Source organism: Carcharhinus amblyrhynchos, chromosome 12 (genome assembly GCF_965287045.1).
Source record: "Carcharhinus amblyrhynchos chromosome 12, sCarAmb.v2.hapA, whole genome shotgun sequence".
NCBI lineage: Eukaryota > Metazoa > Chordata > Chondrichthyes > Carcharhiniformes > Carcharhinidae > Carcharhinus > Carcharhinus amblyrhynchos.
In genome coordinates this window covers 81,838,258-81,854,038 of record NC_137335.1, presented here as the reverse complement: position 1 = coordinate 81,854,038, position 15,781 = coordinate 81,838,258, and the positions used below count along the sequence as shown (strand labels likewise).

Sequence of the window (15,781 nt, the reverse complement as noted above, 5' to 3'; positions counted from 1 at the left end):
GGCCATCTAGCCCTTCGAGCCTGCCCCGCCATTCAATAAGATCATGGCTGATCTGTCGTGGCTCAGTTCCACATTCCCGCCCTCTCCCCATAACCCTTAATCCCTTCTCTTATCAAAAACCCATCAACCCGCGTCTTAAAAATATTTAGTGAGGCAGCCTCCACCACTTCAACGGGCAGAGAATTCCAGAGATTCACCACCCTTTGAGTGAAGAAGTTCCTCCTCAACTCCGTTCTAAACCGCCTCCCCTTTATCTTGAGGCTGTGCCCCCTAGTCCTACTGTCTTTTTTGAGCGGGAAGAGTCTCTCCACCTCTATCCTATCCATCCCATTCATCATCTTATACGTCTCAATGAGATCTCCCCTCATTCTTCTAAACTCTAACGAGTACAAGCCTAGTTTATTCAGCCTCTCCTCATAGCTCAATCCCCTCAACTCCGGTATCAGCCTAGTAAACCTCCTCTGCACTCCCTCCAGGGCCAAAATATCCTTGCGCAGGGATCCCACATCTGTAGTTGGAGGGTTACTTTAACGCAGGTCGGGATGCCCTTTATTAAAAGCGCCCAATCTCTGTGATGCCAGGATTGTTGGCTCCATCAGGCACCCCCCCCTCCTGCCAGCTTGGCGGCAAAAACCAGGACCCCAGGTGCAGATTTCTGGTAAATCTGGGGAGAAAACTCAGCTGCGCTGCTGGGGAGATACACAGCCGGTTTCTCTCCCCAGCCAGGCTCCGTGCACAGAGTGCAAAATTCCACCCAAGGTAGAAGGATCAGAGGCGATATCAGGAGACACTTCCTAAGCCAGAGGCTGGTGGGTATCTGGAATTTGCTGCCCGGATTAGTGATCGAGGCGGAAACCCTCAACTCCATTTAAGAAGTACCTGGATCTGCACCTGGCTGGAACCGCAAGGCCACGGAACAGGCACTGGAAGGTGGGATTCGGATTGGCTGCTGGATATTCAGCCGGCACAGACAAGAAGGGCTGAATGGCCTCTTTCTGTGCTGTAATTTTCAATGGTTCAAAGTCAGGGTTGTGTGTGATTTGCAGTGGTTCCAGTCCAAAGTTGGATCAAGCTAAAATACACCTCAAAATGAGGAGCAAGTCAGCAGTTCATCTCTGACTGAGAAATGATGTATTCAACGAGAGCGAAGATTATCTATCTATTACAACTACCTCCTAGCCCAGAGCAGTCAGTATTGGTTCAAACCAAACATTGTTTTGTATATATATCCGCCTTAAACTCTTAAAGGTTAGAAACTAACCTGATCCAGCCAATGGGACAAAGATATCGATGTGGCCGCCATCTTCCTGTGACAGGACACAGCCACTCAGGCTCTCCCAGAATCTTCTTCGCTTGGCTTCCGGAAGGTTCTTGGAACTGATTTTACAGCCTGGCAGGAGGGGGGAAATGAGGTGAGATTAGGGGGAGAATCCTGTCAGTAATGTTACTTTCCGCAATCCTGCAGAGTTGGCAGACCCCTGGTCTCCCGTCCCTTCCACATTGACTCTCGATGGAGGCCTCTATTCCCTGTACTGATCGGGTTGCCAGGCAACCAGCAGAGGCCAGAGGCCTCCACCTGCCTGGAAACTTGCCCAGTGAAAGGGAGCTTTGTGGATCTCACAGTGGCTGGGCCCTGTCCATGTTAACAGGCCTTCACAAGAACATAAGGAACAGGAGCAAGTGGAAGCACTTTTTTATTCATTTAAGGAGCATGGGCAGTATTTATTGTCCATCCCTAGTTTCCCAAGAGCAGTTGAGAGTCAACCACATTGCTGTGGCTCTGGAGTCACATGTAGGCCTGTCTAGGTAAAAATGGCAGATTTCCTTCCCTAAAGGGCATTAGTGAACCAGATGGGTTTTTCCGACAACGGTTTCATGGTTGTCAGTAGATTCTTAATTCCAGATTTTTTTTTATTGAATTCAAATTCCACCATCTGCCGTGGCGGGATTTGAACCTGGGTCCCCAGAACATTAGCTGAGTTTCTGGATTAATAGTCCATCACCTCCCTTGAGTCAGTCATCTGATTGATCACTTTCCTGCCGATCCCCCAAAACGCCTCCTCACCAATCCAAAATCTGTCTAACTCAGCTGTGAATATACTCAATGATCTGGTCTTCACTGCTCTCTGGGGGAGAGAATTCTAAAGACTAACCACCCTCTGGGAGAAGAAATTCCTTCTAACTCCATCATAAATGGAAGACCTGTTATATTTACATTGTGCCCCCTAGTTATAGCTTCCCCAGTGGAGGAAACATCCTCTCAGCATCCACCCTGTCAAACCCTCTCAAAACCTGAAATGTTTTCACAAAATCTCTTCTCGTTCTTCTAATCTCCAATGAGCATGGACCTAACCTGCTCAAGTTCTCCTTATAAGACCACCACTTTGTCCCAGGAATCAGCCTTGTAAACCTAAGGGCTGCACAGTGGTTAGCACTGCTGCGTCACAGCGCCAGAGACCCGAGTTCAGCTCCAGCCTTGGATGACTGTCTGTGTGGAGTTTGCACATTCTCCCCATGTCTGTGTGGGTTTCCCCCGGGTGCTTCAGTTTCCTCCCAAAGATGTGTGGGTCCGGTGGGTTGGCCGTGCTAAATTGCCCCTTAGTGTCAGGGGGATTAGCAGGGTAAATAGGTGGGGTTACGGGGATAGGGCCTGGGATCGTAGTCACTGCAGGCTCGATGGGCTGAATGGCCTCTTTCAGCACCGTAGGGATTCTATGATTCTCTGAACTGCCTCCAATGCAGGAATGTCCTTCCTGATCATCCTTTACCTGGATGGTAACATTGCCCTGAGCTAGGGCTCATTTAGCCGTTACTGTTTGATCAACTGAAACACCCATTTCTACTTGCCTTGTACCAGGTCGATCTCAGTCGGGTCACCCTCAGCGATAATTCCAATGCTTCTCGCTCTCCGGCCTCTCAGCACCTTTTCCAGGCGGTACAGGAGAGTGTCCAGCGTTGTCCCACTGTGCTCATACACCACGGATATCACGCCAACTTTCACACAATCCACAACCATCTGTAGGTAGAACATTCTCACTCACATGAGGACTGCTCCTTCCCTCCCCAAACTGCGTCATACATGTTGAAGATGCTCAAACGCCTCTTGACCCCAAGTTTTTCTTTTAAATGGGTCCACCTTCCCCTGAATCAGAAGGTCGTGAACTCAAGCCCCAATCCAGGAGATTGAGCCCATAATCCATGCTGAAATTCCGGTCCAGTCCTGAGGGAGCTCCAAACTACTGGAGGTGCCCTAGGGTGGGGAGTGAATGGAAAACATCCCAAGGCAGCATTTCAAAGGATAGTCTTTGTAAAGATCTGTACAGTTCGGCTACAACTAGAGTATTGCGTCCAATTCTGGTCACCACACTTAGATCCTTGAGGGGGTGCAGAGAGAGATTGACCAAAACAGTTCCAAGGATGAGAGATTTAACTACAGGGTTAGGTTGGGGAATCTGGGATTGTTTGCCTTGGATCAAAGGAGATGATGCATCAGATTGTGACAGGCTTAGATGGGAAGCTGTTCCCATTCACTCATGGCCAAAGGGCTGGAGGACACAGATTGTGGACAAGAGATGGGGGGGTGGTGGTGTGAGCAAAAGCTTTTATTCTGTAGCGAGTGGTAACAACTTGGAACTCGCTGCCTTTTGAGGGGGTTGGAAAGATGACAACTGATTTCAAGAGGAAATTGGATGAACATTTGAGGGAAATAAACTTGCAGGGATACGGGGAAAGAGCGGGAGGATTAACTGGATTACTCTGCAGAGAGCTAGCAGGGACTCAATTGGTTGAATGGCCTTCTTCTTTGTTGTAATGACTCTAACTCCAAGAGTAAGGGAAAGCCCCACCTCTGCCACCATCCTAAAGAGAAAGGAACGAAGAACAGCACAGCACAGACACAGGCTCTTCAGCCCACCAAGCCCACGCTGACACCTTTCTAAACTAAATACCCTTTGCCCCTACGCGGCCCATATCCCTCTATTCCCGGACTGTTCAGGTACTTGTCAAAACGTTGCTCTTATATCTGCTTCTACCACCTCCTCTGGCAGCGCATTCCAGGCACTTTGTGTAAAAAAACTTGCCTCTTCTTTAAACTTTCCCCCTTTTACCCTAAATGTTTGTCCCCTAGTAATTGACATTTCCACCCTGGGCAAAGGTCAAACCTGGTCAACATTTATCACTCAAACAACATTGCTCTTTGTGGGAGCTTGCTGTGCCACAAACTCTACATACAACAGTTGGCCACCCATAAAACAGTATTTCGTTGGCTGGGAAGTGCTTTGGGAGTTATGAGGTTGTGGAAGGGAGGGCGTGAGTGCCTGTGTTTGAGAAACTTCCATCTTCCTGATCCTGTGGTTCTTTGGGACTGTCCGAGTTTCTGACTCTCGCTCACCAACAGTGCAACGTCCGACCCCCTCCCCATCCCGACCTCAGGATCAATTGACTAATTCCCAGTCAGAAAATCCTCCTACCCCCATTCACAAGCATCACCTGTTCTCCCCCATCCAAGCCCTACCACTCCCAGAATGTCCACAATTCTGTAGCTGTTACCTCCCAGGCGGGAATCCTGGACGATATGAGGATGACACAGGGTTGTTCAGAGCTGTTATTCTCTAATAGTGCTGCTTTGCTGTGACGTAACGCAGGGTAGGAACCACCTCCAGACAGATTCTTCCTGCAATTCAATCGAGAAACTCTCATCAAGTCAACACATTTCTGGACAGCGACATGGGAGTAACTTGTGTTCAGTTCCTGACACTGTCCCTCAGGAAAGATAATAATGTAAAGTTTATTTATTAGTCACAAGTCGGCTTACATTAACACCCTAATGAAGTTATCTTGAAAATCCCCTCGTCACCACACTCCTGTGCCTGTTCGGTGCACTGAGGGAGAATTTAGCATGGCCAATGCACCCAACCAAATACGGAGACAGGTTCACCAGAATGACCCTGGGTCTATAAAGGGTCAAATTATGAAGGATGCACAGGCTATGCTCCTCCATCATCATCTTCACACCCACACCCATCACCCCTTCCACTATCTCCTGAGGTGGGGGTGGGCGGTTGGGGAGAGTGGGTGCTGGAGTCCTGAGCAAGGAGACACGATGCAAGATTAGAGCCAGGGCTAATGTCACAATGCACTTCCTCACGGAATTGGTGCGGGAGGGGGTAGGCGAGGGATGGAGATGCGGAATTCTCTCCTCCCCACAGAAACAAGTTGAAGGGGAGTGAGGGGGGAGGGGGGTCAAAACTGAGATTGTGGGAATTTTGAACTTTGATAGCTAAGGGATACAAACTGAGGAGGCTAAACAAAGTTAAACTACAAGCCAGCCATGTTCCAATTGAACAAAGGAACGGGCTCGAGGGGCCAAATGGCCTCCTCCTGTTCCTGGGCAATCAGATATTCCAGCTGAGGTGGGAATGGAGTCTGGGAGCTTGTGGCTGGTGTAGTTCGGAGCTGTCCCAAGGTGGGGCTTTGGCATTGGAAAGTCAATTTGAGGGTAAAGAATTTTTCAAAATCTTCTTTTGAAAATTCCCGAGCAACAAACAACGACATTCCATTTGCCTTCCTAATCATTTGCTGTGCGAACATCTTGTGACCACATTAAACGCCATCTGCCAAATGTTTGCCAACACTTCATTTATCGATGTCCCTTTGCAGACTCCTTACATCCTCTTCACAGCTCACTTTCCCAACTTCCTGGGTGAGTTTACCCTCTGACCTCAGGATACTGTCACCCCTTTGTCTATAATGTTGTCACTGAGAGGTTAGAAGGCACATCTGCTCCTAATTTACACATTCCTACGTGTATTCAAATGAAAAAGCAGGAATTACAAACTCATGGAATGGTTACTGTACAGAAGGAGGCCATTCAGTCTGTCATGTCCGTGCTGGCTCTCCACGAGAACAATTCATCCAATCCCATTCTCCAGTCTCTTTCCTATGACTCTGTAGTCATAGATCGAACCTGCCACACCCTCAGGCAGTGCAGTCATGTAGAGAGAATGTGGGAACACACACATGCACGCACAGTGGTTAGCACTGCTGCCTCACAGTGCCAGGGACCCGGGTTCGATTCCCGGCTTGGGTCACTGTCTGTGTGGAATCTGCGTGTTCTCCCCATGTCTGCATGGGTTTGCTCTGGTTTCCTCCCACCGTTCAAAAGACGTGCTGGTTAGGGTACATTGGCCGTGCTAAGTTCTCCCTCAGTGTTACCCGAATAGCCGCCACACTCTGGTGTCTAGAGGATTTTCACAGTAATTTCATTGCTGTGCAAATGCAAGCCTACTTGTGACACTAATAAAATAACCTTTAAACACAGACAACCTAAGGGTGACACGGTGGCACAGTAGTTAGCACCGGTGCGTAGGTTTCCTCCCACAGTCCAAAGATGTGTGGGTTAGGTTGATTGGCCATACTAAATTGACCCTAGCGTCAGGAGGATTAGCATGGGATTACGGGAATAGGGCCTGGGTGGGATTGTGGCTGGTGCAGACTCGAGGGGCCGAATGGCCTCTTCCTGCACCGTGAGGATTCTATGGGAGTCTAATGGTAACGAGAGTTGGTGGGGTGCAGCCCAACCTATCGAGCTCCAGGAAAAGCCCACAGAGACAGTCGATTTCCTGAGTGCTGGGTTACTGACCTGGAGTGTAACTCTCCCAGCGATCGCAGCACACGCTGTTTCTCTAACTTCCACACAGCCGAGGATTTGATCTCTTCCCTCAGGAGCTGGGAAAGGGCCACGTTTGTCTGGAGCTTTTTACCCTGGAGCAAATCAACACAGGGGGGAAACCTTGCTGTAAGCTCGACAATGATACACGAGAAGGCGACGGAGATATTACGAGCGTGTCAGCTGAAGTGCGGAAGGGTTTGTGGTGTTACCATCAGCTGCAGCAAAGCTGTGCTCAGTCCGGGGCCCTCCAGGCTGGTCCGCGATGCGCTGACGTGATGTCTCGGATCACGCTGAGCAGAATTCCCTTTCCCACTCAGCCAAGGGGGTCGTGACCTCAGTAATTCCTCTGAGCCATTCGTGGGGGAGAAGCAGAAAGTTAGCGAGTGCTGGAACGACAGCAACAAGTTCATTGACGTAGCACCTTCAACGTGCTAAAACAACCCCAGGCACTTCACAGAAACAGTCTTTTCAAATCTTTCCTGAGATGAGGGCATGAACATAAGCAATAGGAGCAGGAGTAGGCCATCTAGCCCTTCGAGCCTGCCCCGCCATTCAATAAGATCATGGCTGATCTGAAGTGGATCAGTTCCACTTTCCCGCTTTCTCCCCATAACCCTTAATTCCCCTGTCTATCAGAAACATATCTACCCGTGACTTAAATATATTTAGTGAGGTAGCCTCCACCACGGGCAGAGAATTCCAGACATTCGCTACCCTCTGAGAGAAGAAGTTCCTCCTCAACTCTGATCTAAACTGCCTCCCCCCCCCCTCTTATTTTGAGGCTGTGCCCTCTAGCATGGCTGGCAAGGCTGGCGTTTGATGCTCATCCCTAATTGCCCCTGAACTGAGTCACTTACTCAGCCATTTCGGAGGGCAGTTAATCATCAACCATGTTGCTATGGATCTGGAGCAACGATGGACAACCGAGGCTGGTGAGCGAGCCGCCTGAGTGACCCTCCTTCACCTCAGCGGGCCACAAGATCGAAATCGGCCTTCTTCACTAACCATGAATGAGATTAAATACATTTAACACACACCGGAATGTTTCATAATGTGTTATCGAAAAAGTTTAATTATTTATACGTTAATCGCACTACCATCAACCTCAAGTGGTTAGAAGCAAAAGATATATTGACACACAGGGAGCGCACGGCTCTCACGGTCAATGTTGTGAGTAATCAGCACGCACCTCACTTCACTCGTCCTGGTTTTACACGCGAATCGCTTCAGACACACCGGTGGGAAAATAACTACGTGGATGGAAATGAGTGGAATGTGATAACTCTGCGCGTGGCCAATGGGCAACAAAATGTCTCATGGGCCGCACTCAGAACCCAAATAGGCTGCATGTGGCAGGTTGCCCACCATTGATCTAGAGTCACATGTAGGCCAGACCCAATCTGGCCTCCCATCCGTCGACTCTGTCTACACTTCCTGCTGCCTCACCAAAGCAGCCAGCATAATTAAGGACCCCACGCACCCCGGACATTCTCTCTTCCACCTTCTTCCATCGGGAAAAAGATACGAAAGTTTGAGGTCACGTACCGACTGACTCAAGAACAGCTTCTTCCCTGCTCCTGTCAGACTTTTGAATGGACTTACCTTGCATGAAGTTGATCTTTCTCTACACCCTGGCTATGACTATAACACTACATTCTGCACTCTCGTTTCCTTCTCTATGAACGGTATGTTTTGTCTGTGTAGCACACAAGAAACAATACTTTTCACTGTATGTTAATACATGTGACAATAATAAATCAAATCAAATACTTGTCCTGAATTGTTAACAGCTGACTACCCACTGAACCCACACTGGAAATCCATGTTCATTTATTTGTCACAATTAAGGCTTACATTAACACTGCAATGAAGTTACTGTGAAATTCCCCTAGTCACCACAGTCCAGTGCCTGTTTGGGTCAATGCACCCAACCAGCACGTCTTTCAGGCTGTGGGAGGAAACCAGAGCACCTGGAGGAAACCCACACAGACATGGGGAGAACACACAAACTCCACGCGGTCAGTGACCCAAGCTGGGAATCGAACCCAGGTCCCTGGCACTGTGAAGCAGCAGTGCTGACCACTGTGCCACCATGTCAGCTGAGGGAGGAGTCAGCCTTGCCTGTGATGACTACAGTGGTCAAATAGCTCGGTAGCACACATGGGTCTAATTTTGACTTTGGGCCGTTTTGTAAAATTGAGGTTATTGGATCAGCCTGCCATCGCTTTTCGTACAGAACTATCCATCTTTACTTCCAACTTTCAACTAATAAAGATCTGTGGAAGCAAAGACAGGTCTTTAAAATGCGAAAGCTCAGACAGATGTTAAAAATTCCAGATTCAGACCAGATGAAGAATCGCTGGAAATCACAAGAGCAAAAAGAACTCTCAAAAAGTGACATCCAGTCAGTATTTGGCCATTCGATCAGAACTGAGTCGTTCCTTGGGCGGCACGGTGGCACAGTGGTTAGCACTGCTGCCTCACAGTGCCAGGGACCCGGGTTCAATTCCAGCCTCGGGTCACTGTCTGTGTGGAATTTGCATGTTCTCCCCGTGTCGGAGTGGGTCCCCTCTGAGTGCTCCGGTTTCCTCTTACAGTCCAAAGACTTGCGGGTTAGGTTGACTGGCCATGCTAAATTACCCCTTAGTGTCAGGGGGATTAACAGGGTGGTTACAGGGATAGGGTCTGACGGGATTGTTGCTGGTGCAGGCGCAATGGGCTGAATGGCCTCTTTTTGAATTTAGGGATTCTATGATCCTCGAGGTGAAAGTGTAGGACAGCAGGAAGAGAGGCCGAGGATGGGTGAAGGAAGTCGCAGGGTGTTTGCAGATGAGCTATAGCGGATGTGCGAGGATGAAGCAAGATAGATGAGTGTGAGATTCCATGACAGCAGATCTCCTGGTCGGAGTAGCTACAATCCAGCAACAACAGTTCACTATCGAGAGAGATGTATAGCACGTGGCTGGTCCAATTTAGCAGGTGGGACCCTCCTGGCCTCTTCACTGCCTCAGCTCGAACAGAGTGAGGTACAGGAGGGACGGAACTCCAACACGATTCCTTATGGAGGAGAAGGGGGTAAATCAGAGGAGGAAAGCTAACGCTATGCCTCAGTTACTCACTCTTCTGTTGAGCCAACCTATCCTGAATCAATCTCCTTAGCAACCTCTCGTTCCATCCCTCCTCCCTGTCCTCTGCAATCTCCTTGGGTTCTTCAAGCACGCCGTAGATTGTGGCAGTCTCCGTGGGTGTGAGGTAGTCCAGGCTACAGGCACAAGCCACGTAATGGCGTTTCCATGCACCATACTCATGGTCTGGGGGCATGTAGGGCAGGAACCAGCCACGCTTCACACACTTGGGCATCCAAAGGCAGTCCTGTCAAAATGCAACGAGATAAAGTCATGGAGTGATATAGGTTTACAGCATGGGAACAGGCCCTTCGGCCCAACTTACCCATGCTGCCTTTTTTTTAAAACCACTAGGCTAGTCCCAATTGCCCACATTTGGCCCATATCCCGCTATATCCATCTTACTCATGTAACTGTCTAAACGCTTTTTAGAAGACAAAACGGTCCCCGCCTCTACTACTGCCTCTGGCAGCTTGTTCCAGACACTCACCACCTTCTGAGCGAAAGAACTGCCCTTTGATGGGCTGAATGGTCTATCCCTGTTCCTAACCCTTGCGTTTGTTGACAGTGTTTTTTCTATTGGGAGAATCTGTGATCCCTCAGCATCAGTGGTCATTGGCAGAGGGAATTGTACCTCTCTCCCCAACCACATTGTCTTCCTGCTCTCCCTCCCTCTGGTCATCTTTCACTGTGGAATGGAGATAACCATTAACTTGACTCCATTTCCCACCCACTCCCTCCACCACACCCCTCACTCCCTCTGTGGCACCGAAGAGCTTTGGGATGGTGCAGTTACTCTGGATTTGCATTGTTTTTTTTATTTCTTTTTATACATTCATGGGGCATGGGTATCGCCGGCTGGGCCAGCATTTATTGCCCGTCCCTAGTTGCCCTTGGAGGGCAGTTGAGAGTCAACCACGTTGCTGTGGCTCGGGAGTCACACGTAGGCCAGACCAGGTAATGACGGCAGATTTCCTTCCCTAAAGGACATTAGTGAACCAGATGGGTTTTTCCGACAACGGACAATGGTCTCCTGGTCATCGGTAGATTCTTAATTCCAGATTTTTTAAAATTGAATTCAAATTCCACCATCTGTCATGGCGGGATTCGAATCCGGGTCCCCAAATTATTAGACGAGTTTCAGGATTAATAGTCTAGCAATAATTCCATGGACATCGCCTGCCCATGAAATATTGGAGCCAAGATAATGGACTGTATTTCCCTACTGCCATTTCCAATAATATTCATAGAACCATCGAATCCTTCAGTGCAGAAGGAGGCCATTTGGCCCATCAAGTCTGCACTGACTACAATCCCACCGAGGCCCTATTCCCATAATCCTATCTATTTACCCTGCTAATCCTCCTGACACTAAGGGGCAATTTAGCATGGCCAATCAACCTAACCCGCACATCTTTGGACTGTGGGAGGAAACCGGAGCACCCGGAGGAAACCCACGCAGAGACGGGGAGAATGTGCAAACTCCACACAGAGAGTGACCTGAGGTCGGAATTGAACCCGGGTCTCTGGCGCTGCAAGGCAGTGCTGCTAATCATTGTGCCAACAAAACTGATGGATATCGCATTATTAAGATGTTCAGGGGAGTTTGATTCCTATTTGGGACTCGGTGACCCTCCACAACAGGTTGCAGTGTGTGGTCACTGATAACGGGAGGGTGGAATCTCCTGTGTTAACTAACGATCATTTACAAACGAGCAGCAGATTTTCCGGGAGCACGGTCATTCTGAAAGTATCGGAGGAGAATAGCTGACCTGTTCGGTCAGGAACTTCCAGTGCCAGCCGACTTGCGATACGGAGCACAGCTCTCTGGGATTCAGGAACGAGAAGACGTAGAGCGACAGGAATCGTGGCAGGACGGTGGTGAAATCTAGTCTGGCTACCGGGATAGTCTCACTGAACCAATCCTGGATAAACCTGGGAGGACACAAACCCCCATTACCATTCAACAGAGAGAAACGGTAACACAGCATTAATGCAGTAACACCAGGAACCAGGGGAGGCTATTCAGCCCCTCAAACCTGACCTGACTAGTGTCCTACTCAGCGTTACTGGATGTGGAGCAGTCCCCCTCAAACGTCAGCCTCTGAATTCAGTCTGGAGACCTATTCAAGGCAGAATGGACTAGGGAAGGAGATGCAAGTGTGATCTTTACTTGCTTTGGCTAATTGAACCTCAAGACTAAGAATTAGACTCCATGATCAAGCAGGTTGAATATAGATTAGACTCATAGAATCATACAATGCAGAAAGAGGTCATTCGGCCCATCGAGTCTGTACCAACAGCAGTCCCACCCAGGTCCTATCCCCGTAACACCATGTCCCTCTGACACTAAGGGGCAATTTATCATGGCCAATCCAACTAACCTGCACATCTTAAGTTTTAAGTTTATTTATTAGTAGGCTTACATTAACACTGCAATGAAGTTACTGTGAAAATCCCCTAGTCGCCACACTCCAGCGCCTGTTCAGGTACACTAAGGGAGAATTTATCATGGCCAATGCGCCTAACCAGCACATCTTTGGAGCGTGGGAGAAAACTGGAGCACCCGGAGGAAGCCCACGCAGACACGGGAAGAATGTGCAAACTCCGCCCAAGCCAGGGAACCGAACCCAGGTCCCTGGTGCTGTGAGGCAGCAGTGCTAACCGCTATGCCACCAAGCCATACATGATCTGCAGGTGGGTTAGGTTGTATGGGCTACATGACATTCTCTCTCTTTCATTCCATGTGTTCTGCTGGGATACCTTTGCCAATCACAAAAGTGTTTGGACAGAAGGAAAGGAGTTAAATGGAGTCAACAATAAATCTTTGACCTGGCTCCATGTCCCCTCCAACAACCCCCGGTTCAGGGGTTTGTGTGAAGATAAGCAGAGAAATGAACAAGCAACACGAGCGAAATATCCAGAACAGAAGTAATTTGAACAAACATTTCTGCTGTGACACTTGTGTTACTGTTAAGCTTCAGCTTTGACTTGGCGTTTTTGCTTACTTGAGTTGTGATTTACTGCAACGTGTCAGAACACTGCGCAGAAACTGTTTCCTCTGCTTATTGGTCCACAGGTCAAACCAGTGGCTTACAAGAGTCACCCTCTCATCAAAGAGCTGCAAGAGGAGAATATTCACTGTGTTACTGGCAAGTTATAGGCATGGTACACTGGGTAGACCATGCAGACGCTACGACAACGGATGAATGAACATCGCTCGACAATCACCAGGCAAGACTGTTCCCTTCCTGTTGGCGAACACTTCAGTGGTCACGGGCATTCGGCCTCTGATGTTCGGGTAAGCATTCTCCAAGGCGGCCTTCACGACACACGACAGCGCAGAGTCGCTGAACAGAGACTGATAGTCAAGTTCCGCACACATGAGGACGGTCTCAACAGGGATCTTGGGTTCATGTCGCACTATCTGTAACCCCCATGACTTGCCTGGGCTTGTAAAATCTCACTTACTGTACTATCTGGAGACAATACACATCTCTTTAACCTGTGCTTAATGCTATCTCCACTCACATTGTCTGCATCTTTAAGACTTGATTAGCTGTAAAGACTCACGTTCTAATCAGTATTCTGTAAACTGAGTGTGTGCCTTTATATGCCCTGTTTGTGATCAGAACTCCCACTCACCTGACGAAGGGCCAAACCCCGAAAGCTAGTGGTGTTTGCTACCAAATAAACCTGTTGGACTTTAACCTGGTGTTGTGAGACTCCTTACTGTGTTTACCCCAGTCCGACACCAGCATCTCCACATCATTACTGGCAAGTTTCCAGCATTCTGTATTCAATGATGTAGTGAGTGGTGGCACCAGCAGAGGGAGCTCACAGCACAGGGGTGTAATGGGTTGTCAGGCCTACAGGAGGAGCCCTTGTTCCAAAATACAAGCCCACCATCCGAGTTAACGATTAATTAAGGCCACTCTTGCAGCCAGCTCCAAAAATCTTTGCGCGTTACAACTATTTACGAACAGTGAAAGATCATTCAATCAAAACGCTCTGAGTCACTTCGCCAGCCCGTGTTATTCTCAGTAACAAGTTGCTCCAGCCCATCCTTCCTGCTCAGAATTAAGACGCAGCATCAAGGGGAGGGGCGCTGATCTGGAAATAGTCGAGAGCTTCACATTTCCAGGTGTCCAGATCACCAAAAACCTGTTCTGGTCCCTCCACGCCAACACTATAGTTAAGTAAGCCCACCAACATCTACTTTCTCAGGAGACTAAGGAAATTTGGCTTGTCCTCCACAACTCTCACCAACTTTTACAGATGCCCCATAGAAAGCTTTCTTCCTGGTTGTATCACAGCTTGGTATGGGCTCCTGCTCTGCCCAAGACCGCAAGGATCTACAAAGGGTTGTGAATGTAGCCCAATCCGTCACGCAAACCAGCCTCCCATCCATCGACTCTGTCTACACTTTCCACTGCCTCGGCAAAGCAGCCAGAATAATTAAGGACCCCACGCACCCCGGACATTCTCTCTTCCACCTTCTTCCATCGGGGAAAGATACAAAAGTCTGAGGTCACGTACCAACTGACTCAAGAACAGCCTCTTCCCTGCTGCCATCAGACTTTTGAAGGAATTTAATATAATATTAAGCTAATCCTTCTCTACGCCCTAGCTGTGACTGTAACACTACATTCTGCGCCCTCTCCTTCCCTTCTCCCCTATGTACTCTATGAACGGTATGCTTTGTACGTATAGTGTGCAGGAAACAAACCTCGTATCCCAATACATGCGACAATAATGAATCAAATCAAATATCCCATCCCTCATCACCCTCAGCACATATTTCAGCAGCATAGTAACATACTGGCTGTACAGTAGTGGTAGATTCCACCCTCTCACTCGCTATTAAACATCTGCTGCTCCTCTCCCAACACACACTGAGCCCCGTTCACCAGTCATGCCTGTGTTCACTTGCCTACATTAGTTCCCAGCTCTTCAAACACATTGAATTTAAATTTCATATCCAACTATAGAACATTGAATACAGGAGTTGGGACATCTTGTTGGAATTGTACAAGACATTGGTAAGGCCACGCTTGGAACACTGTGTACAGTTCTGCTTGCCCTATTATAGAAAGGATATTGTTAAACTAGGAAGAGTGCAGAAAAGATTTACTAGGATGCTACTGGGAGTTGATGGTTTGAGTTATGAGGAGAGGCTGGATAGACTGGGACATTTTTCTCTGGAGTGTAGGAGGCTGAGGGGTGACCCTCTGACAGTGCGGCACTCCCTCAGCACTGACCCTCTGACAGTGCGGCACTCCCTCAGCACTGACCCTCTGACAGTGCGGCACTCCCTCAGCACTGACCCTCTGACAGTGCGGCACTCCCTCAGCACTGACCCTCTGACAGTGCGGCACTCCCTCAGCACTGACCCTCTGACAGTGCGGCACTCCCTCGGTGTTAGAGAAGTGTCAGAAAAATAAGCAAAACTGAAAGATCAAACAGCAACAAAGCTCAGGAAAGTATCAGTTCTAAATTGGGAAAAATATAATCAAAAGCCAGAAAATAACAAGCCGATCTAGGGAGAATGAAATTAAAGACTAAAATATAAATCAAAGGAAACAATTTGTCCATGTTTAAAAACACTCGTTAATGGAGTAAAACCAATGTAACAACATCCTATTGGTTACCACAGACACCAACCAATAATTCACCTGCTGATTGGCTGTCTTGTGTATGATGGGTGTCCACGTGCTAAATTTGGTTTGCTGGGTGATCCCGGCTAGCTCCACACTGGAACCTCTCCCAAAATCCTCCGACTGACTGAGCCGTGGACCCAAACACTCCGTCTGCCAACATCTGACTCCATGCAGGGTGGGCTTCAGGCTGGAGAGCATTGCCGTCATGGGACTGGGCACTCTCTGTGATGTGAGGGTCTCTGTGGCAAACCCTCACAACCCTCTGAGTGTTGAGGGATCCGTACGCAGCCTGTGGGAAAGATATTGACAATTCCTTCAGAAATGGA

General features: G+C 48.7%; 1 protein-coding gene across 1 annotated transcript in view; it reads right to left on the bottom strand.

Moving 5' to 3' along the window:
* Positions 1–15,781, bottom strand: part of ect2l (epithelial cell transforming 2 like) — a 48,811-nt gene that overhangs the window by 28,542 nt on the left and 4,488 nt on the right. The window contains exons 2-10 of the mRNA XM_080200836.1: positions 15,471–15,744; positions 12,804–12,916; positions 11,568–11,730; positions 9,790–10,042; positions 6,880–7,016; positions 6,641–6,762; positions 4,549–4,672; positions 2,848–3,016; positions 1,262–1,390 (exon numbers count right to left, since the gene is read on the bottom strand). Of these exons, the coding sequence (XP_080056962.1) occupies positions 1,262–1,390; positions 2,848–3,016; positions 4,549–4,672; positions 6,641–6,762; positions 6,880–7,016; positions 9,790–10,042; positions 11,568–11,730; positions 12,804–12,916; positions 15,471–15,662 (1,402 nt within the window). The 5' untranslated portion in view covers positions 15,663–15,744. The remainder of the gene's footprint in view (positions 1–1,261; positions 1,391–2,847; positions 3,017–4,548; positions 4,673–6,640; positions 6,763–6,879; positions 7,017–9,789; positions 10,043–11,567; positions 11,731–12,803; positions 12,917–15,470; positions 15,745–15,781) is intronic.